Genomic DNA, 21,561 nt, shown 5'->3' on the forward strand with positions numbered 1-21,561 from the left:
AATGCCTTGTATAACCTTTGATTGATGAATAAATTCTATTATTATTATTAAAAAAATAAATATATGTTTGAAATATGTTTTTTCCGTTAATCAGCTATTGCACCTCTACGAACGACAACCCTCAGAAGTCGAAAATTGTGCGAGCTAAAGACTAAAGAGGTCTAACGTCTAAGGTCTAACGTGTGATTCCCAACACGGGTTGGATGATAGCAAGTGAAAATCGATTATTCAGCCTGGGGCTTGAACCATCAACTCACACATCGGCCGATTGACTGAGTGAACAAAGCACCCACGTCGAACCGCCCGGCCATATGAAATATTACAATTTACAAAATATATTGTAATAGGTTATAATTTACCTAGAGCTCAGTGTTAACGGATCTATACATTTTTGTTATTTTTATACTAGGGTTCCTATTTAAATGAAATAAATCTATTGATAGTCAGGCCCAAGAGTGATAGTGAGACCAGTCTGGGAATGCCGGTCTGGCCGATCAGAATAGATTGTTGTTGCAACAAGAAAAGCCAAAAAGTTTAGTCAACACAGATTATCAGCTCCACTTGTGCGCTGTACGAGCTGTTGAGAAGTCCAAAACTTCAGGACCAGATGAGAAAATGGCTCAATAGTAATAGTAGTGGAGAAAAGAGCCTAGAAAAACTCATGTGGAAACCTTTATAAGCAGAAAAAACTATTTAAATAGAGCATGACTCTTCGAATGAATATATGGTTACCCAATGTATACCTGAAAGAAATAGGGCTGTATAATGGAGACCTCAACTTAATAGAAAAGTGTACAGTCAGTCCCTACCTCAGAACGAACAAAGATGAGTCGAGTTGAAGACTTGATAATGATTCGTCTTCGATTCCAAAAGTTGTTTTGTAATAAGGTTATTGCAAAGTGGTTTTGACCAGTATTACATCACTCAATAATATTGAATTTTTCAAAAGATATACGGTAGCTTTATCCTTTGGTTCAGTAGTATACAACAGAATGCAGAATACATCATTGAATTTTTTTTCAAATTTTTGTTTGCAGTAATCTAAATCATTTTTTCATTCTTGAACAAAATTAGCAGATCCAAGTTTTAGAATCTATTAAATAAAAACTTGTGTAGTGTCACTCACTTAGATTCGTTTCAATTTAAATTGCATAATAAATTATGCACCTTTTTCTTATATATACTCACTTTCTTAATTCCTCTTCTAACCATACACAGGCATCCAAATCCAGATGATTGGTGGGTTCATCGAGAAGCAACAAGTGGGGTTTCACGTACAGGGCTCTCGCAAGGGCGATACGCATTCTCCAACCTCCGCTGAAATCTTTAGTTTTTTTATTTTGCATCTCCCTTGTAAAACCGAGACCGTGCAGAATGTTAGCAGCTCTCGCTTCTGCTGTATCCGCAGATATTTCATCGAGACGCTCGTAAATGTCCATGAGTTGTTCCTGAGATTCATCATCTTCGCAAGCAACCAATTGTTCTGCTAATTTTTCTAACCTCACTCTTTCCTCGTCTACCTCCATGACGCACTTGAGAGCAGACTTGTCAGAGGCTGGCATCTCACGTGTCAAATGAAAAATGTCGATATGCTCTGGAATAGGCACCTCTCTATTTCCTAACACAGCCAATATGGTGGATTTGCCACTGCCATTGAGGCCTAACAGACCATACCGCCGACCGCAGTTCAACTCGAGCAAGGCATCTTGCAACATTTCGCAACCATGAAACGTGATGGAGAACGTGTCGATCTTGATGTCTCGCGATTTTGGATGGACCGCTAATGAACGGTACAAGCTCGAGCCTCTGCATTTAGTCTGGCATCAGATTCTAACTTGGCACAAAGAGCCTCTGAAACAAACATTGAATTAGGTTCTTCGGCTCAATTAAAAAATCATTTTTTTTTTTTTTGATGAACAGGTTACGTTGAAATACCTAAAAATAACTCAAAAATATTTATTTCATCATTATGTTCATGTATTTAAAAAGATTAATTCATCACAAATTCATTTAGATTTGTGTTTTTCTAGCTCTTTCTCTTTATAAACAATGATTTAAAGAACTCCCACACTTTACGAGATAAAACTAGATATTTTTTCATTTAATAATAATAATAATATCGTCTCTATTATCTTCTAATACATTTAAAGCAAATAAATCATGTACAGTTCCTTTATTATAAGAACATAAAAGGCGAAGTTCAATATACATGATGACAAGTCATCATTCAATTGCTCTTCCACTTAACCTTAAAAATGTCGCCTAGTAGGCAAAGGAATAAACAAAAAGAATTTTTAAATATCTTAAAATATTATGACTATTTAAAGATTTGTAATAGGTAGGTAGCTATTGGGTCATTAATAGTTTAAAGATAATAAGAATCGTTTGAAATTGATATTAAAATGATTGAAGTCATCTCGTTTCATGGGCTCGGAAATGTCATTATAAATTGCACAGATCTGGTAGCTGAAACTCCTTCTAAAGAACTCTGTGCGAAAGGATGGCGGAGTTAGTCGGCCTTTATACCTTACATTAATATTAAGCACATCAGTTCTAAAAGTAATTTTCTGGTGTAAGTAAGACGGCACTTTACTATTAATTATTTGTGAAACAAAGTTGCAGCATGTAACACTCTCCTGTCGTTCATATTTAACCAGCCGGTATCCTTCAGTTTATGTGATATTCTTTCTCTTCTTCTAATACCAAAAATTAACCTTAACCAGGAATTCTGAACTCTTTGTATCTTTTTCTTGAATTGGTTTTGGTTAAACATGGACCATACAAAACATCAGCATACTTGAATATAGATAAAACTAATGATTCGCACAAATTCGCCTTCACCTTCATGGGTAGGAAATTTCGGTGTCCATATATAATTTTGAGCGAATAATATGCACGCCTAATAAACTGATTAACCTGACTTTTGAATTTCAAGTCCTTATCTAAAATGATGCCCAGGCTTTTGGCTTCTGGGACAACCCCAAGTACATGATCATTTTCTACTCTACTTTCACAGATTTGCAAATATCATTTCTAGGGCCTTTTGGTCTGAAAACAATAACATTGGATTTACTACAATTTATATTTAAGCAGTGATCAGAAGTATTTTTCACAAATAATTTTAAGTCACTATTGATTTGAGTACACGCATTATCTATCATTTCAGGTGAGAAGCTATAATACAACTGGGTATCGTCTGCATACAAATGTATATAACAAAATTGTAAACATTTTGCAAGTTGAGATGTGTAGATAGCAAACAAAAGGGGTCCCAAAATAGAGCCCTGTGGCACTCCACATATCAACTTTAAATATTGTGAGCTGTTTCCTTCTATGGTAACCTTTTGTTGACGGTTGGTGAGATACGATCTGATTAGTGATATAGCATTTTTAGAGAGTCCTATATAGCCAAGAATTAATAACATTAAATCGAAGTTATTAGTATCAAACGCTCTACTAAAATCAAGAAGTACCAATACTGTATTATTTTTTGCGCCACGTGCTCTTATAATATCGTCCACTATATGCAACAAAGCAATTGTACAACTATGTCCTTTACGAAATCCGGATTGAGTTATTGGAAGTATAGAGAAATTGTCAATGTGTTCTTTCAACTGAACTTCAATAGCTCTTTCAAGAACTTTTGACAAATTTTCAATTCAATTCAATTCAATTCTTTATTTATCCATTCGAGCAAATACAGCTATAGGACAAGTCAAAAAACATATAGACATACAACAAAGTACAGTGAGTAAAATGATAAAATAAAATAAATTATGTACATGCATAACAAGGATTGCAGACAAAATACAATTAACATAGGATAGTGAAATAATACATGTTTACAGGTTGTTCTTTAAAAAATTAATTCAAAATAATCTTCTAGGGAGTAGGGACACAGATCGATTAGTATCTTTTTCACCTCAATAAGAAATTCCGGTTTGAAAAGGATCTATATCTTTGTGGAAGTCGACTATAGAGTCTTAAGCCAAGTACAGTAGGTGAATTTAAGCTAATATTTAAGCGTCTGAAGGGAACGCAATATTTGCCTTTCTGTCTAGTATCATAATTGTGTAGTTCATCTACACGCATATGGTCGTCACGAGCGTTGTGTATATTCTTCAAAAGTTCTAAAATGAAAATACCACTAACTGTTAAAATCCTCATGTTTTTGAAAAGGTCACGACAACTATGGTTAAATGAGACTCTAGCAATACATCTAACAATGCGCTTTTGAGCCAGAAAAACATTTTGTGCATATGCTGATCCACCCCAGACTGCAATACCATAGTTTATTCTTGATTGAACTTCTGCAAAATAGAATGAACGGAGATGATTCAAGTTCAATGTATATTTAAGATTTCTGATTTGGTAACATTTTGAGTTCAGTGTCTTAGAAAGCTGTAGACAGTAAGTTCGAAATGATAAGTCTTCGTCCAAAAAAATTCCAAGAAATTCAACACTTTCAGTACTATAAATGCATGTGTTATTAATGTTGATATTTAATGGCGGTACGTTTTTGTTTTGATGTGTATGAAAAGTTACACAATTTGTTTTGTTTGTATTAAAAAGAAGAGACATATCAGAAGACCCGACTGAAAAGTTGGTAATAAACTAATGGCGCGTAGGTCTTTGTATTCTGATGGATTATTTTTTTGGGAACAACTTTCAAAATTGCTTTCTTCCATACCGTGGAAAAATATTATTTTTCAGACAAAAATTCACAATATGTGTTACATATGGAATTATATAAGGACAGCACATTTTTATGAATTTTATATTCAGTAAATCATATCCCACTGCATTTGTTTTTATATTAGAAATTGTTTCAAAAACGAACATATCATGTACTTCTTGAAATTGAAGTCAAAGTCTATCAATTTATTGTCAGTACAGAAAGAGGTAAGTTCGGGGGTGGTTCATTAATAGGAATAGAGTTAACAAAAAAAATCATTTAAAATGATTCTCAAATCTGTAGCCCTATCTGCACTATAGAAAGCAAATAATAGACGATTTGAAATACATTTCTCATTGTTGTTATCGAAAAAATAACCAATTCAAGAAGATTACATGAAAAAATGCAGTTTGATTCTCAATTTATATTCAGAATAAATGCTTTTGAGACCCATCAAATTAAGATGGGCCTTCAACGAGTGCAAGCAAAGGTACTTACACTATCATGGATGAAGAGATCATATTGTTTGATCCAACAATATGAATAGAAATGAAAAATCCGGCTTTATAATGCACGATATGCCCACCCCGCCATTTTTTTGCTTGATATTTCAAAAACTACTGACAAATTGAGTACTATATGACTATAAAAACAAAATTATTATCAGTAATTTCAATTCTAATTTTAGACAGAAATACGATTTACCATAATGGAATTATAGCATATAATACAATTCCTAAAAAAATAAACTGAAACTGCTCTCAAATTCAAAAATCAATTGAAAAAGTATTTGAAGAATCCAGTTCGAAGGACAGGATTATATGATTATTCATATAGCCAGAATCATCTAAATGTTATTATATTAAGTCTGCATAGTTTCACATGTGACTGTTTAAAATCTGTTTTTCCATTAACCAGCTGTCGCACCCCTACAAACGACAACTCTCAGAAGTTGAAACTTGTACGAGCTGAGGATTAACGAGGTCTTACCTTTTAACGTGTGATTCCTAATACGGGTTGGACGATAGCAAGTGAAAATTGATCGTTCAGACTGGGCTTGAACAACCAACCAACACGGCAATCAATTCGAGTGAGTGAACAAAGCACCCAGCAGCAAATTATTTTACTAGCATTTTCTTATTTCCAACCAGCAAAAAACTATAATTTTGTTAAACGTTATTCAAAGCAGGTTGAATTGTGAAAAAATAAACAAACTACCTATTTGTAGGTAAGTAGGACCATTACTAATGTTCAAAATATGATTATCACAATTACAGTTCATAGGATGCTAATTATTTAAATATCAAATCATCATTAAAGACGAATTGAAATATAGGGTAGGTATGTTACATGAAAACGAGTTAAAATTACACTTTGCATAATACCCATTTTTTGAATATGTTACAATGGATGTTCATCAAGGATCCCTTGTTCTATCATATATCTATCTATGTTAATACTTTCATTGTTGTTATAAGTTTTTTATTTGAAAGAAATAAAGAACTAACCTTCTGCGCTCATTTCAGTTGATCCGTTAGAAATCCCATTCACTTGTCCATTGGTCTTAATAGCTTCACTTTGTTCTTCAGCTTTAGGTTTCTCAGTTTTTTTCCCAGCCTGCCTAGCCTTCGCGGCCTCTTTTTTCTTTTGCTGTTCACGTTTTTTGGCGTCGGATGGCATATTGGCTTATTCTGCAAAAATATAATAGTCACACAAAAAGTTCAAATAGAAACTGAAATATTTCGTTTCTCATTGCACAGTTGAATAAACAAGGTCAATAAAAAAAAACGGGGAACTATATTTGCAAATTACTTACAGTCAGAGATTTGGAAACGCCGTTGAAAACTTTCACCAATATTTAAAGTAAATTTGAAACTTACCAATTGAATTCCTAAAAATAAAATCGGCTCAAATAATTTCACATGTGTCCACGAAATGGAACTTGACAGAGTGACAGAGGCCAGGTGGGAGAGGAATAGGGCAGTTGGCAATTTAACATAATGTTGACACTTGACAACTGAGTGAATCACTGCCACGACCCATTTTTTACCTTCTCTGACTCCATACTCTCACCGGCTTGTCACAGGCAATGTATGTTTCACGTTCCATCCTAAGTACACGATACTTTTTTTTTTGATACTGATACGCCATTAAATCGGAAACTGTGAAAAATACAAAGTCGGTGAAATTGGAAAAGGGTTGCCCATTTGAAAACTTATTCAAAATGACGTTTGAAAATCTAGGCAATTCCAATTTAGAAATAAAGAAGTTCATGACTACAATTCGAGACAAATTATTAATTTATATATTATTAAAATCAACACTAAATTTGGAATGAATAGTATATTTCATGAAGGCTCAAACGAATTCAATAAAATACCACAATTTGTTAAAGAATCTGATTCAATAAACCAATTTGAGTCATCATTAAAGATTTGGTAGTACTGTCTGAGGTACAGAACATTGGAAAATACGATATTTTTTCCTGAGCTTTTTTCTCCTGTATCCGGAATTTTCTTTCGATATTGATGCTTTCACTGAGAAAAACTTCAATTGCCGTCCCAAAATTGTATACTGTGTCCTGTAATTGGGTCTAGTGCATATTTAGAGTTGAAGCTGCTCACTCGAGCTGGCACAGGTCATTGGATATATTTTTCAGGCTTTTAATGTCTTTGAAAGTACTGCAATAGATCATAAGAGATTTAAATTCACTCAGAGCACCATTGGGCGTCCCGGGTACCAATTTGAATGCAGATGCGATAGTGTTATTTAATAAAGAGGAAAAATACATTATTTCATAAGACAAAAAAACTTTTAACGTTAGTTTCCTTAGGTTAACTTATTTTTATAACCAACATAACTCATGAAAATATGAGTTTATTAGTTTTGTGTGTTAATAACTATTCATAATATACATTTTTTTTTAAAGTTGTACTTTCTTAAGGTTGGTATCTCTGCTCTCTGCTATTTGAAATAACATAGTAGCAACACTAATCACCAAAGCACGGAATCACAGCATAGTATATGCTGTGACGGAATGCAATAAAAATATGGAAAATAAGGTTATCTAAATGGCAAATGTATTGTGTAGAAATTTGTTCGTATCATCTAGGAGATTATGGCACGTAAAAGAATTTTCTTTGTTAACCTCTCCAATAAAATCTGTTTTACCTAACAAATTGGCTTTAAAAAGAAATCATCCCAAATATGAGTATGTAAAATTTTATTCCCTGTCTGGGGAGGATAAGGATAAACATGAAAATAGTGGTGTAGTGAAAGAAAATGTAAAATTGAGTCTATTTCAAAAATTTAAAATAATGTATAGGGATTACTGGTATGTCCTCTTACCAGTTCATGTTGTTACTTCAATAGGTTGGTTCGGTGGGTTCTACTATATGGCTAAAAGGTAATTATTTTCAGTTTTATTATAAAATTTTTCATGATATGTAAATTACAGTGGAATCGACATCGTGGCAATATTAGAATCTTGGAATGTAAGTGAGAAAGTTGTAAACCCGTTGAAAGATTCCAGTATGGGATATTTGGCAGTGGCTTACGCTTGTTATAAAATTGCAACACCAGCAAGGTATACTGTGACGTTAGGAGGTACCACTATTTCTATAAATTATTTGAAAAAATGGGGATACATTAAACCAGTCCCAAGCAAGGAGAGAATGAAAGAAATATATCTTGAGAAAAAAGGAACACTCACAAAGAGTATGAAGGAAACTAAGGAAGGAATAAAAGAAAAGAAAGATAATATAATTGAAACTCTACATGAGACTAAAGAGGAAATTAAAGAGAAAAAAGATAATTTGTTGAAAAGCGTTACAAAACGAAGAGGAAGCTTGAAAACCAAAAATCTGGAATCAAGGACAAATTCTCTAGTATAAAAGAAAAATCGACCTGAAGCATTCAGTAAATATTTTCCCATGTATATATAAAATTCGTAGAAAGAAGATTTATATTTACACTTCAAATGGATTGTATTAAAGTTGATTTACTTCACAATTGAAATAATATTTTGACATACCCATAATAATAATAATATGAATTATTGATAGAAAAAACATTTTTTAAAAATACATCAAATAGCAGGATTCAATTTCTATTTATAAGAATGTCGGCTCATCTACTCGAACAATAACAATTTTAAAATAATTTCACCCTCAGAAAAGTGTTAGGGAACCTAAAATGAATAACATTACACTGCATTCATGAATTCGATATTGTTTTGTTTGAAGTTGTAACACAATATAATGAGATGACTAGTATTTGACTTTATTGGTTAATGGTGTATTCTTCAAGAAAATGTCAACTTTTATTTAGGATTGAAAAAAAAATTAACCATTTTCACATTTATCAGATTGTTATTTACACTGGCAGTCATAGAGCTGGTGACAGAGTCAATCAAACCCCATGCCTGAGGAGAGCCTTGGGATGAGACTCTTTTGTCACTGTACATATTCTAATGTAAAGTGCTGGATACGGGGGCCCTCAGATAACAATTATTTAGAAAACCTCAAACTGATAACTACGCCTCGACCAGTCTTCAAATTCTTATAAAAACCAATCCTGTAAATATTGAACATTCACTGCAAAGGTTTGACATAGATATTGGACATATAAGATAAACATAGAGCTGCTAGAAATATTGAACATGAAAGAAATGTGATTACCACATAACTTGGTGGTCCAAAAATCGTGTTTGCTACAATAATTTCAGATTTGTGCCTTTTGCAGATATATCTTGCATAAATGTCTGTCGCTAAATAACCACTTCCCCAGTATTAGCCGGGAAGTAGTTATTTTCTAGAACCTACGGTGTAGGTATTTGGGAGAGATGAATATTTCAAAATATTTATTTTCTAGTACCTACGTATCTCTCCTAGATACAGTCTTCAGGCATGGTTTTATCTCTATCGAATTTTATGATGGTGTTGTATTGAAAAACAGACATTCACAACAATCTTCTTTTATATGCATACAAGTCTTCGTGTTGATAATACTTATGTATCAAGTCATACATGTGATGAAAAAAATACAGCAAGTTATCATATTGTCCATTATAAGCCTGACTTTCACTACTATACAGTCCTTCAAAGTGACTCAAACACTTTTCTGTGACACAATTTTTAATGCCACTATAATTCGGGTTCAATCCCCAACAATGTAAATGAACTTCGATTAGAAACTGGTGAATAGCTTCAATGGTAGATAAATACCATCTCGGGCTGCCTTTTTGGTGTCTCCAAAATTGGGATATTCTGTTTTGAATTACCACACATGGAATGCTCTTTATCCGCTCATCTTTGTAAATACCTAAAAAAAAATTTAGCCCTCTTTAAGTATTCTCATAACTGAATAAATATGAATATTTTTTTGGGCAAATGTTAGATACCAAATGTATTAATAATCCAAATCATACTATAAGGAATTAAGAGCACTGAATGATTGGCATCAACTTTTGGTGGTATTTTCACCTTCTACAATCTAAAAAAAAAATATTCTTGTCATGGGACTATGAAAACCCAATTGTAAATAGCTTCACTTCTGAAATTTTCCTCGGAACTTGAAAATTCTTTCAACTGTCATACATTAATACAAATGACGTTCTTCAGTACTATTTTAATTTTTTTAGATTACGAAAGATTAAAAAAAACTAGAGTTAAAAAAACTTCTCTTGCCCATTTTTATTATCACCAACATATTATTAAAGCAATACCTCTACTCTGATTCCATGTGCTATCAATGAATATGGCTTTACTGATAGGCAACTCTTTAGTGGTCCTATTGAATTCATAATCCTCTCTCGATTCTGGAATATATTTCATCAACGTACTTCTATGGTGTCCTTTAGGTATCTCGTCCAGAGAATCATTTTTACATTCCTTTATTGAATCGTACGGTAAGTTACTAGAAACCAACTGACTAACATTGATGGCCTGCTGACTTGGGAAGATTAGAACAACATTTTCATTTCTATAATCCGGTATATTTGGATAGGTGTAGATGGAGACATCTTCTGGAGCTAATATTGCTGCGTGACCAGCAGTGCTTTTTCCGTCTATTTCATTTTTGTGTTTTATTATATCAATTTTAATGGGAAGCTGAAATTTAATTATGTTTATATTCTTCAAATGATGGCAGAATTTCTTCAAATTGTTCATTTATTGTACTTATGTCATACAATACTATTTATTCGATTCCCAATGATTATCTAGGAAGTACATTCAGGTCCACATTTTTTTTTAAGATTTTGGACACTGATGATGTTTAATGAAACAACACACGTTACTGCAATGGCTTCTTTAATCTTATAATAATAATTATTATTATTGAGTGAAAGTTAGGAAACTGATTATTATATATGCAACTTTGACCACCTCTAGAGCATTACAGGAAAGTTATAAACATTTCCCCTTCGAACAGATACCTTCATGGGCTGTGCTCTTAGGAGATTTCCTCTATCTTTCCACCTCAAGCTCTAATGAATATAGGAAGTCACTGTTTAGTTAGTCAATAACTAAAGTTTCGACAAAACTCAACCTCCTACATTTTGTAACACCACAATTTTGAATCTTACAATGTTTAATGATATATACCAACAATTTCCTCTCAAGGGAGTTGAACTGTATAAAAAAATTATGAAAGTAATCTTTGTGCAAAGTATCTTTATCGTAAACTCAAGATGAAACTATCCAGGATTTTCTCTCTGTTCAAATAATCGAGCTATTGCAAATAGTGTTCAACTAGTAGCTCCTCAAGGTTCAATTTATCTCGTCTTATGAAATATTATTGATGAAGCAAAGTACTATACTTACTTTCACAAAAGGCAATTTTCCTTCTAATTCTGCTATGGGTACATAACAGGAATAACAATAAAATTTCCTAGATTTTCCGCATTTTGGACAAGGTTGTCGACCTTCCAGCATATTCAAAATAGAGTTATCAGTGATATTCATTCCTTGGAATGGTTTCGCATCAATAAAACTTTGTCGAGATTCTGCTGATTTTGGATTCGACATATTAAATTTTTTTGGGGATGAATATACTAATATGTGAATATAAAATGATTTCCGATTTCAGGGATATTTCCATGGATTATAAGTGCAGTTAGATAAAAACACTATATACTTATTTACGTTATAGCATTTTATTTTCATCTAGGGCGAGTTTACGTAAATAATAATAGTGGAAATGTATATTCATCTATTTCTGTTTTATTTCAACTAATACTATCACACTAGAAAAGTTTGCAGGCAGGTGTGACCTAACCTTTTTTCAGATCTGTCAAATTTATTATTTTCTTCTTCTCTTTTTTATTCACTATCATTGCTCAAACTTCAAATCATGAAACCACACTGGCCAGGCCATGATGCCTTAATCTGGAAGCTAAGAAAACAATACAGAAGTGCAATAAATGATCATTATATATGTAATTATGCTCAAAATACTGCACTTAATTTTATTGGAAACCGTTCGCCATATCCAGGCTTCTTGATATGAATCAAATTTCCAGATATTAAAGGAAAACCAATTACATACGAATTATTATAATTGAAACTAAATTTACAATAAAAACATACAACCAAAATAAGTACTGCTCCCAAACACTAGAACTACAGCATTATTCTCAACGCCCGTTTCACTTATCAAATTGGTGTCTTCTGAAGGCTTACTATATGTCTTCTATGACATCACAGAAATATTTCTAAGTGAGATTCATTTGTGAGAAACGAGAGTAATATCTTCAAATTTCATGAATGAAGCAATCTAAACATTCATTCATAACTACTTATTTTTTTTTATTTTGTTCAATTTCGAAAAGTATGAAAAGTGGGTTGTTGGAAGAAATAAAGCCTACCGTCAGTGGAATTTAAATCTAGGAAATCCAGAAAAAACTTTTAGGTTCATAGAAACAATTATCCTCTTGGTAACAAGTTGGGCCTGCAAATTTGATATTAATGTTGTTGGTATTTGAATATGGATTCCAAATGTCAGTCACGTAATCGGTGTTTCGGAGTTTTCAGTTCGTATGAACTCCCACCCTCGTAACTCAGACTTCGTTTCTCGAATGAATTTCCGTAAAAGGATAGTTGCACAGTTGCCAACCGTCTCCTTACCGTAAAAACCTGTAAAATTAAAAAAAATTTCAATAGTAATACTGAACTGATATTCAAGTGTTGCTAATAAGCATGGGGTTGCATGTCACCCCAAATACCACCCTGTGATGACGATAAACTATTATTTCCTGCCCATTATTGTCAGTCCATATAACGAGTTGAAAATGGTGATTTGGAAATCGGAATGTCGGAAATCACAACAATTTTCTCCTTGTGAAATCCAATAAGAATGGAAAGTATATGTTCGATAAGATTTGATCACTTTTCGACGCGTATTCTGAGTGAGGGAGTGGCGAAGAAGTAATACATACATATTTGTTATTTATGATTTGTCACAGTAGAATTTTCAACTATACTGTGTACAGATAAAATTAGCATGGCCCCTGCGCAAGGATGACACCCAAAATCGTGAAGCGTTTCACATTTTTGGATGGATAAGCAACAGGGCCCGCTGTCGTTACATGACATTTTATTTGAACATTTGAATATTCATAACTTAAAGACATTACATTCCTTCCTTACCTCACCCCACCTCAAGCTGTAACGAATGCGATTTACGCTGACATTGTAGACCATTGACCATAGTTATGCTTACTTTCCGAATAGACTCTGTGCTCACATTGCGAACAACCTATGTGCTTGCTAGGGCGATGTCTTCGTAGTGCATGGACAACCACTGTTTTCGCCTGTATGGTATAATTGTATTATTTTTAGTTTGAAGTGATTGACGAGTTCCTGGATAGTAATTTCAACCCAAATGTGGATGGGCCTGCCCAAGGTCCACTTAAGTGTGGACACATTTGGCTTTAACAACAACGTTCGTTATCAACTGGCCGGATAACCTTAGTTGTTGAAGCCATTGTATCGAAAATAAGAAGAAGCTGTACTATGTTAATGTAATCGGTTGTTTCTTTGCCGTTGGGAGTCGTGGAATTCAAAAAATTAAGAAGCATAAGCAGTATTGTGTAAAGCAACTTGCTTTAAGCAAGGATTTTGCACTTCCTGGACAAAGGATCTTTAGTCACAGATTCTTTAGTGTATTGTATAACGTATAACACACAAAGGGGCCGCCAGAGGAAGCTGAGACCGTTCAATTAAGGAATGGAAAAGAACTTCTTTTTCTCTGGCATTTAAATTTTCATCCAAATTTTTTTATATCATGGATAATTCGGAGAATTCATACGAAATTTTGATATGTAGATTATGTTTGAATATTGCCAGTGGTAAATATGCTTTTGTGGATGATATTACTCTGGACAAACTCGAAAATATATCTCTGGAAATGGTAAATAGAAATTAAATATTTGAGAAAGTATAAGTATGTCTAGAGATTTAAAGAGTGTATCTTGTATAATAACCTTCAAAACATGCCATTTCTCCATATTTTGAAAATATTCATGTCTTCTATGCCACTCTACTAATAAAATGATGATAATAATAGTTTCAATACACTTCACAAGAAGATCTAGCATAAAGACAAAGATAAACAAATTCAATCTCAGATAGAAAATCAGTTGTTCTAATTCTATTTTATGTATTATTTAGTCTTTCATTATGTTTGCTTCTATAAACTTATCAGTTTCATTGGAGAATGCAGGTTTTATTTTTATTATATTCATGATCAGGTATTGCAATTTGATAAATACATTCATAATTTGAAAACTTTCATTTTCAGACGAAAACTGTACCGTGCGGTTCAATACTCTGCGATAAGTGTGATCAGCTTTTACTGAAAAATGTCTTTTTAAAAGCTCAAATATACAAGACCGAACAAACGTTTATGAATGACATTGAGGAGACTGAACATCACTTAGACTACAAACAAGTCTTATCATATATGGATGATACATCAGCTAATGTAAGAAATGTAGCGTACAAAGAATGGAACTGTAAGATTTGTAGTAAAGTGAATGAAGACACATTTGAAGATGATCTTGTGAAAGAAGCAATAAAAAAGTTATCCTACAATTTGGTAAATAAATTTAATTACTCTTCACTATTAAATGATATGAAAATTATTGGTCACTTAGATTGACAAAGTAGGTTTTTCACTATTTATCATTTTCCTAGTCCATAAATTTGATTTTCAATTTATAAGAAAGTTTTTATGTAATTTCATTTGAAATAATTTTGAGTCTTGTGATATTTTTTGATGATGAGCTGATAAGAGCAAGTGAGACCGCTTATTGGCAGTTACTGGGATATCATTTTCACCATGATTGGTTCTGAGGAGACCACGTGACTTTGTAAATATGTTGCTTATCTGCAGTCATAGATGAAGCATTGGGAGTATTTATTTTTTGTGCAGTTGTGTATAATGATGGAGAAGTAAAGAGCCGAAACCTTTCTTTCCCCAACTTGTTTTTGTTGCAAGAATCATTTTAATAAACGTAAAATATTTTCTGTTGAACAACAATAAAATAAATGCTCCGAAATATTTGGGTAAATCTTCCAGATAGTTATTGTTACTGTGCTTTGTTATGCTTCTGAAAGATATTTAGGACGTTGCCATCATTAAAACATTCATGTTGCAGCATCGATAATGATATCTTTCTAGGGTTTTCGTATTGCAAGAAATTCAAAAATCTGTAAATGTTGTACGGAATTAATATACGACCTCATCAGCTTCAAAAATATATGCATGAATACTCAAGAAATCATAAATAATTATTGTACAGATTTTGGGGTGAATGATTCCTCTGTAGTTGATCTATGTCATGTTAAATTTCATCAGATTTACTCAAACAGGAGCTTTGACAATTTGGGTAGTTCTGTTGAAAGTGTGTCTTACACACCAGTATACGAAGATCATGAATCAACTGCTGTAACAGATTATTTGTCAAAGTTTGATGTGTCTGAAGTAGAACTTGAAGATTACCGGAACAGCCCAGTTTTAGATAATGGCAGTAACAAAGAGTATGTATAAAAACAAAATTGGATGTCATTTTTCTTTTCAATTAGGTGAATCCAATGGAAACTTTTATTCTATAGATAGATTGTAGAGCAGTGTTTCCCAACTGGGTTATTAGAGTCGTCAAGTAAACTTCGTCGGGGATTCACCGCCTGTCGCGGGGAACCCCGGACGTTTTGAATCTCGCGAAACAACGCCGTTAGCAAAATAATAGAGGAAATGAGTGAGGATATTGAGAAACAACTTGTTGAAAAGCTGAAAACAAGAAATTTCTCAGTACAAATGGATGAATCAACTTTGAGAGAGAGTGAGGCAGATTTGATAACCTATGTAAGATATATTGATGAAGGGCATTTTGCTGATGGCTACTTAGATGTCGATGATATACCAACGAAAAATATAACATCTTGTGCTGTAGATGGCGCTCCTAATATGATGGGCAAGAAAAATGGCTGCTTAAAATTGATGAAGATTCAAATCCAGAAATGATTATTATACATTGTATTAATCATAAGGAAAACTTGGTTGCTAAAAATATCTCGCCTATTCTACATGAAGTACTACATGCAGTAATAAAGTGTGTTAATGTTATTAAAGCTAGTGATAAATGTAAGCGTCTCTAAGTTATTTCGTGAAGAACAAAATGAAGACCATGTGAGACTTTTACTTCATACTGAAGTAAGATGGCTGTCCAAAGGAAACTGCTTGAAAAGAAATATGCAAGAAACATATTAACAACAAAAACTTTGAACAGTTTCATGGGCTTCAAAAATGTGAAGTAATTGATACCGCTTTACTGGTTATTGTCAATCATTTGAATATTCTATCCGTTGATTCAAAATAAAGATTTTCTGATTTAAAACAGAATGGATGATGCAGCCAATATTAGCGAATTTCTCTGATATATTAAATATGCAGTATCAAGAAGAACTCGCAGAATTGCAAAATGATGAATCAGTAAGAACTTTATTTAATATGAAAGAAGTGATGGAATGGCTTTGTGGAGACTTGAGAGATTAAAGTTGAGTAAATTGGAACCTAATATAAAATCTCTATGCAGCAAGCATCAAGTCCAAGTATCGCACTAAGTGAATATAGAAAAATCAATATTAAAATTATTTTGAATTTCAGTTTTACATGTTTTGATAACAATTCCATAGTAATTTCTTCCTAAAACTCATTATTTATATTTCTTAAAGAAACAAAACCAGTTTTAAACTTTAAAAATTATGTATGGGAGGCATGAAAAATTTAGAAACGTTAAGGTGGGGCTTGGCCTAAAAAAGGTTGGGAAACACTGTTGTAGAGTCATTGTGAATGTTGTCTGTTTCATTTATAATGGTATAGGAATGAAATTAATCTATTCATATAATAGAACAGTTCAAATTTATAATTTGTCTGTAATATGCATGCATTAGGTAATTTTTTTTTATCAAAAATTGAGGTATTTGAAACTTGAAGGTTTTGCATTTCATCAAAGATTTTTTTTTCAGAAATCACGAGGTTCTGACTTATGAACTTGTTGAAGTTAAAGAGAACCCCATGTATCATAATGGTTTTTGCACGTATAGGTGCCCAAAATGCAACGAACTTGTTGAAAATGTTGAAGATCATTCAATACGACATAAAAATATCTCAACAGTTATAAAATATGGATGCATCAAATGTGAATATACAAATGAATCTAAAGAAAATTTGGAGACACATTTTTCAACTCATTCCCAAGTTTCTATTTCAAAAAAGGTTTTTTACAGTTGCAATCAGTGTCCTTTTAAAAGTTCAGATAGGGGTGAGATTTTAGTTTTTTTTTCTATTGATTTCTACCAGCCGTCAGGTTATTATTTTATTTAAAGTTTTACAAAAATCCAGACGATAGTTTTGTGTAACCTTTCAAGGTCTAAAAATGACTGGGTTTCATCGAATATTTTTTATATAGTGTCACTTATTTGAAATGGAAACATCCCTTTTGAACATAATATTTTTGAATCTTGTTTTGATGGTCAGCTTTCATTTTTCAATTTCGAAAATCCAAAAAAATTCTGTTTTTTTTTTAAATCTGATCACACCACTGGATTCACGTAGTTTTGAAATGGTTTATGCCAATGTTACGTATGCTTTCGTCATAAAAAAATTGATGAAATTTGTTGTTTGGATATTACATATGCATAATAGGTGTGCTACTATTTCATTAAAAAAAAATAGGCTTCCAACAGTTCCACTATTTTTATTCAGTCATTACCATTTTTGACCGTTCATCAATTGCAGGAAATTTCAAAACTCATATGCTGGTACATGCGAATCCTGAAGAAATAAAGATGTTCAAGTGTTCCAAGTGCAAATTTCAAGCAAGACAGAAAGGAAATCTCAAAACCCATCTCCTCGTCCACGAGAAGCCAGACGAAATAACGATGTTCAAGTGTTCCAAGTGCAAATTTCAAGCAAGACAGAAAGGAAATCTTAAAACCCATCTCCTCGTCCACGAGAAGCCAGAAGAAATAACGATGTTCAAGTGTAATGAATGCAAATTTCAAGCAAGGCAAAAGGGCAACCTCCAAACGCACAAATTCAAAAAACACGGTAAAGTCAAAGAAAACAGAAGAGGTTCATCATTGTTCATCAAATGTGAATTCTGTCCTTATACATCAAAAGGAGAAGCTTGTACGAAAAGGCATTTCAAGTCTCACAAAACATCTTTGTAAGGTTATTTATCAATACAAGGCTTATAACTGAATAATATTTTTAATGATCTTTGGTTTAATGTTAAAAGGAGAAATGTATTTACTTCAAAATAGGGTTCAAATGATTTTTATTTAGTGTAAATAAAATAAAACAAATAATTTACGATAAAAATGTTTGTTGATATATAATAGATATTACTATTGTATAGCGAAAATGTATTGGAAATCGCACAATGAATAAGTTAAATGTCAATTATATACAAATAATTAAAATGAAATGAAAAATAAAGTAATGAAAATAAATCTCTCATCTAAGTATCATTTGAAAAAATGTCCCAATATTCGGTCAAATTATTTTAATACGTAACATTGATTGGGACTCATATCTTGGCAACATAACTGACATTAACCAAGTTACTGAAAGTTTTTATGATATTTTGTATAATGGGATACATAATTTTGTTCCTGCTGTCCGCCTCTCAAAGCCAAGATTTCCCCGTTGGTTTGACATTAATTTGAAGGTGCTAACTATGGAAAAGAAAAAAGCTCACAAACAATACAAAACTAGCAAAAGTTGGGATGACTATCTGATATTTTCCAATATTAGAGCTCAGTGCAAATCAGCTTGCAAAGTAGGTTATGAAAATTACATTAAAACAGTTGAAAATAACATAGCATCTGTCACTAAATATTTTTGGAACTTTGTGGATACCAAACGGAAAAATAATGGCTTACCTGAGACTATGTATTGTGATAATTTGACCTACGACAATGGTAATGATATTGCAAATGCATTCGCACAACAGTTTCAATCTGTGTACAAGCCTGATACTGTTGATGAAATTCCAACCTTCACCACTGATAAGACTGTGGAAATGAATAGTTGTGCAATTAGTTTGGAAATTATTTGTAATAAATTATCTCAATTGGATCCATATAAAGGTCCAGGACCTGTCGGTATTACAACAATATTATTGAAAAATTGTAGATTTACTCTGACAAAACCACTATTTTTGCTTTTTACAGCTTCACTCAGTCTAGGTGAGGTCCCTCTTGTATGGAAATCGAGTTACATAACGCCTATCTATAAGTCTGGAGACAGAGCAAACATAAAAAATTTTCGCCCCATTAGCATATTGAGTGCTATACCTAAATTGATGGAAAGCATCATATGCGATAATATAAAGACCCCTCTGAATCAGGTTATAATTGATGAGCAACTTGGTTTTTGCCAGGGCAAATCGACCAATACTAATTTGTTGCTCTACTCTCAGTATATCTTAAATGCTTTGGAGAAAAAACAGCAAGTGGATGTGATATACACAGATTTTTCCAAAGCATTTGACACAGTTAATCACAGGATTCTCGGTGCAAAATTGGAGGCAATCGGTTTCTTTGGGAATTTATTGAAATGGCTCACAAATTATCTATGTAACAGAACACAAGTTGTAAAAATTAAAGGATTTACATCTCAACAAATCTCGGTTAGCTCAGGAGTTCCACAAGGAAGCCATTTAGGGCCATTCCTATTTAATATCTTTGTCAACGATATCAAAACCAAAATTAGTCATTCTGAAGTATTAATGTTTGCTGATGACTTGAAAATATTCAAAACCATTGTATCCACAGTTGACTACGAACATATTCAGAATGACATTACATCTTTTACTGAATGGTGTGTAGACAATGATATGGACGTGAATGTGTCTAAATGCAAAAGTATGTCTTTTTCTAGATCACTTACTCATTACAACAATATGTATACTATAGCAGGCAAACTATTAGAATTGGTGAAATCCATACGAGATCTTGGTGTAGTGGTGGATGTCAAAATGGATTTTCACCTGCAGTATGAACAGATCTCTAGCAAAGCAATGAAAATGTTAGGCTTTCTATGCAGGACTACAAAAGACTTCACCAACATTAATTTTATCAAGTTATTGTATTTCGCTTTGGTTAGATCGATTACAGAATATTGTAGCTGTGTTTGGTCACCAACTTATGAAATTCATAAGTACACTATAGAAAAAGTACAAAACAAATTTATAAAATATATTGCCTTTAAGTTGTCTATACCTCTCAGTGATCACTCTTTTTCAGAAATTCGTTCTGTAACTGGTTTACCGAAACTTAGTTTACGCAGAGAACATGGATATTATATTCCTTCATAAATTGCTTAATTTTAGAATTAATTGCTCAACTCTTCTTGCCCAAGTAAATCTTCATGTTCCCTCTAGAAAAACACGAAATAATCTAACCTTTGCAATAGATTACCATAGGTGTAACTATGGAATGCATTCTCCTTTATCAAGAACTGTCATAAACGGGAATAATACAAAATTCGATCTCTTTCATATTTCCGAGGATATTCTTAGAAATAAGTAAAGATATACTTATTCTTAAATTGCTTGTACCTGTCATTTACTTTTATTCTCGCTTCATTTCGATTCTCTACTATAACTGTTTAAATTGTTATTACTTATAATTAAATTAGATGAGATTTGTGTTAACAATCTGATATTTGTGTAACTTATATTAAATGAGAGTTACCCGTGAATAAATAAATAAATAAATAAACAAAATAATGCCAATAAATAAGTCGATAAAAACGTATAAGCAACAAAATATGTACTAAAATACATCCATCATGTCCACTAGTGAATCTTCAAATACATTTTGCTTTGAAAGACAATATATTCTAAAATCGTGTTTCTGTCAGACACAAACCATCAGTATAAAAAAACAAACAACATTAAGAGAAAAAGAAAATCCAATCATCAAGTATCGTATAAGGCTGAAATATCAATATTCAGTTCTACTTTCAAATATAACTTCAATGATTTCAACATTTTAATCATATGTATCATACAACTTAAAAACTACTAATACAGATCAAAAAATATATACACGATTCCTAAAATTATCTTTGAAGAAATTATATGCTGTACTCAAAAACCCTGCATAAGTAAATCAGCAAAATTCAGTTACTTTGTTGGTAGTGGGGCTGTGTCGAATATATTTTTAATGAACATGTCTTGAAAGAAAGCATATCTGGTCCAAATCATTGTGGTATGTAGGATGACGCAGCCTTATAAGGTCAAACTCAGAAAATTTTTATTATTTTCATCAGCTATTTTAGTCAGGAACATTAAAATATTAGTTTCCTTTAAT

The 21,561-nt window shown here is 32.5% G+C and overlaps 4 protein-coding genes and 1 non-coding gene across 5 annotated transcripts in view; 3 read left to right on the forward strand and 2 right to left on the reverse strand.

Annotated features, from left to right (window-relative positions):
• The window catches only part of LOC111503923 (ATP-binding cassette sub-family F member 2), an 11,931-nt gene extending 5,215 nt beyond the window's left edge, over nt 1-6,716 (reverse strand). The window contains 4 exon segments of the mRNA XM_074174822.1: nt 1,189-1,789; nt 1,792-1,851; nt 6,184-6,366; nt 6,556-6,716. Coding sequence (XP_074030923.1) covers nt 1,189-1,789; nt 1,792-1,851; nt 6,184-6,355 — 833 coding nt within the window. The 5' untranslated portion in view covers nt 6,356-6,366; nt 6,556-6,716.
• A 946-nt stretch (nt 6,717-7,662) lies between these two features.
• On the forward strand, nt 7,663-8,686 carry LOC111503921 (protein FAM210A). Its single transcript, XM_023158357.2, has 2 exons — nt 7,663-8,081; nt 8,133-8,686. The coding sequence occupies exons 1-2, from the start codon at nt 7,747-7,749 to the stop codon at nt 8,566-8,568; spliced, it is 771 nt and encodes a 256-aa protein (XP_023014125.2). The 5' UTR covers nt 7,663-7,746; the 3' UTR covers nt 8,569-8,686.
• A 948-nt stretch (nt 8,687-9,634) lies between these two features.
• LOC111503920 (tRNA-uridine aminocarboxypropyltransferase 1) lies at nt 9,635-11,982 on the reverse strand. Its single transcript, XM_023158356.2, has 3 exons — nt 11,500-11,982; nt 10,401-10,785; nt 9,635-9,997 (listed from the first exon to the last, which is right to left on the reverse strand). The coding sequence occupies exons 1-3, from the start codon at nt 11,701-11,703 to the stop codon at nt 9,636-9,638; spliced, it is 951 nt and encodes a 316-aa protein (XP_023014124.2). The 5' UTR covers nt 11,704-11,982; the 3' UTR covers nt 9,635.
• Nucleotides 11,983-13,123: 1,141 nt separating this feature from the next.
• Nucleotides 13,124-13,229, forward strand: LOC111503933 (U6 spliceosomal RNA). The gene has a single exon (XR_002721932.2). It is a non-coding gene; the product is annotated as a U6 spliceosomal RNA (small nuclear RNA).
• A 484-nt stretch (nt 13,230-13,713) lies between these two features.
• Nucleotides 13,714-20,903, forward strand: LOC111503919 (uncharacterized). The gene is made up of 5 exons (XM_023158354.2): nt 13,714-14,086; nt 14,477-14,773; nt 15,359-15,717; nt 17,206-17,501; nt 17,978-20,903. Exons 1-5 carry the CDS (start codon nt 13,961-13,963, stop codon nt 18,409-18,411), a joined length of 1,512 nt encoding a protein of 503 aa, XP_023014122.2. The 5' UTR covers nt 13,714-13,960; the 3' UTR covers nt 18,412-20,903.
• The last annotated feature ends 658 nt before the right edge of the window (nt 20,904-21,561 follow it).

This window comes from Leptinotarsa decemlineata, unplaced genomic scaffold (assembly GCF_025532065.1).
Source record: "Leptinotarsa decemlineata unplaced genomic scaffold, Ldec_3_MD MMD2_tig00000882_RagTag_RagTag, whole genome shotgun sequence".
Taxonomy (NCBI): Eukaryota; Metazoa; Arthropoda; class Insecta; order Coleoptera; family Chrysomelidae; genus Leptinotarsa; species Leptinotarsa decemlineata.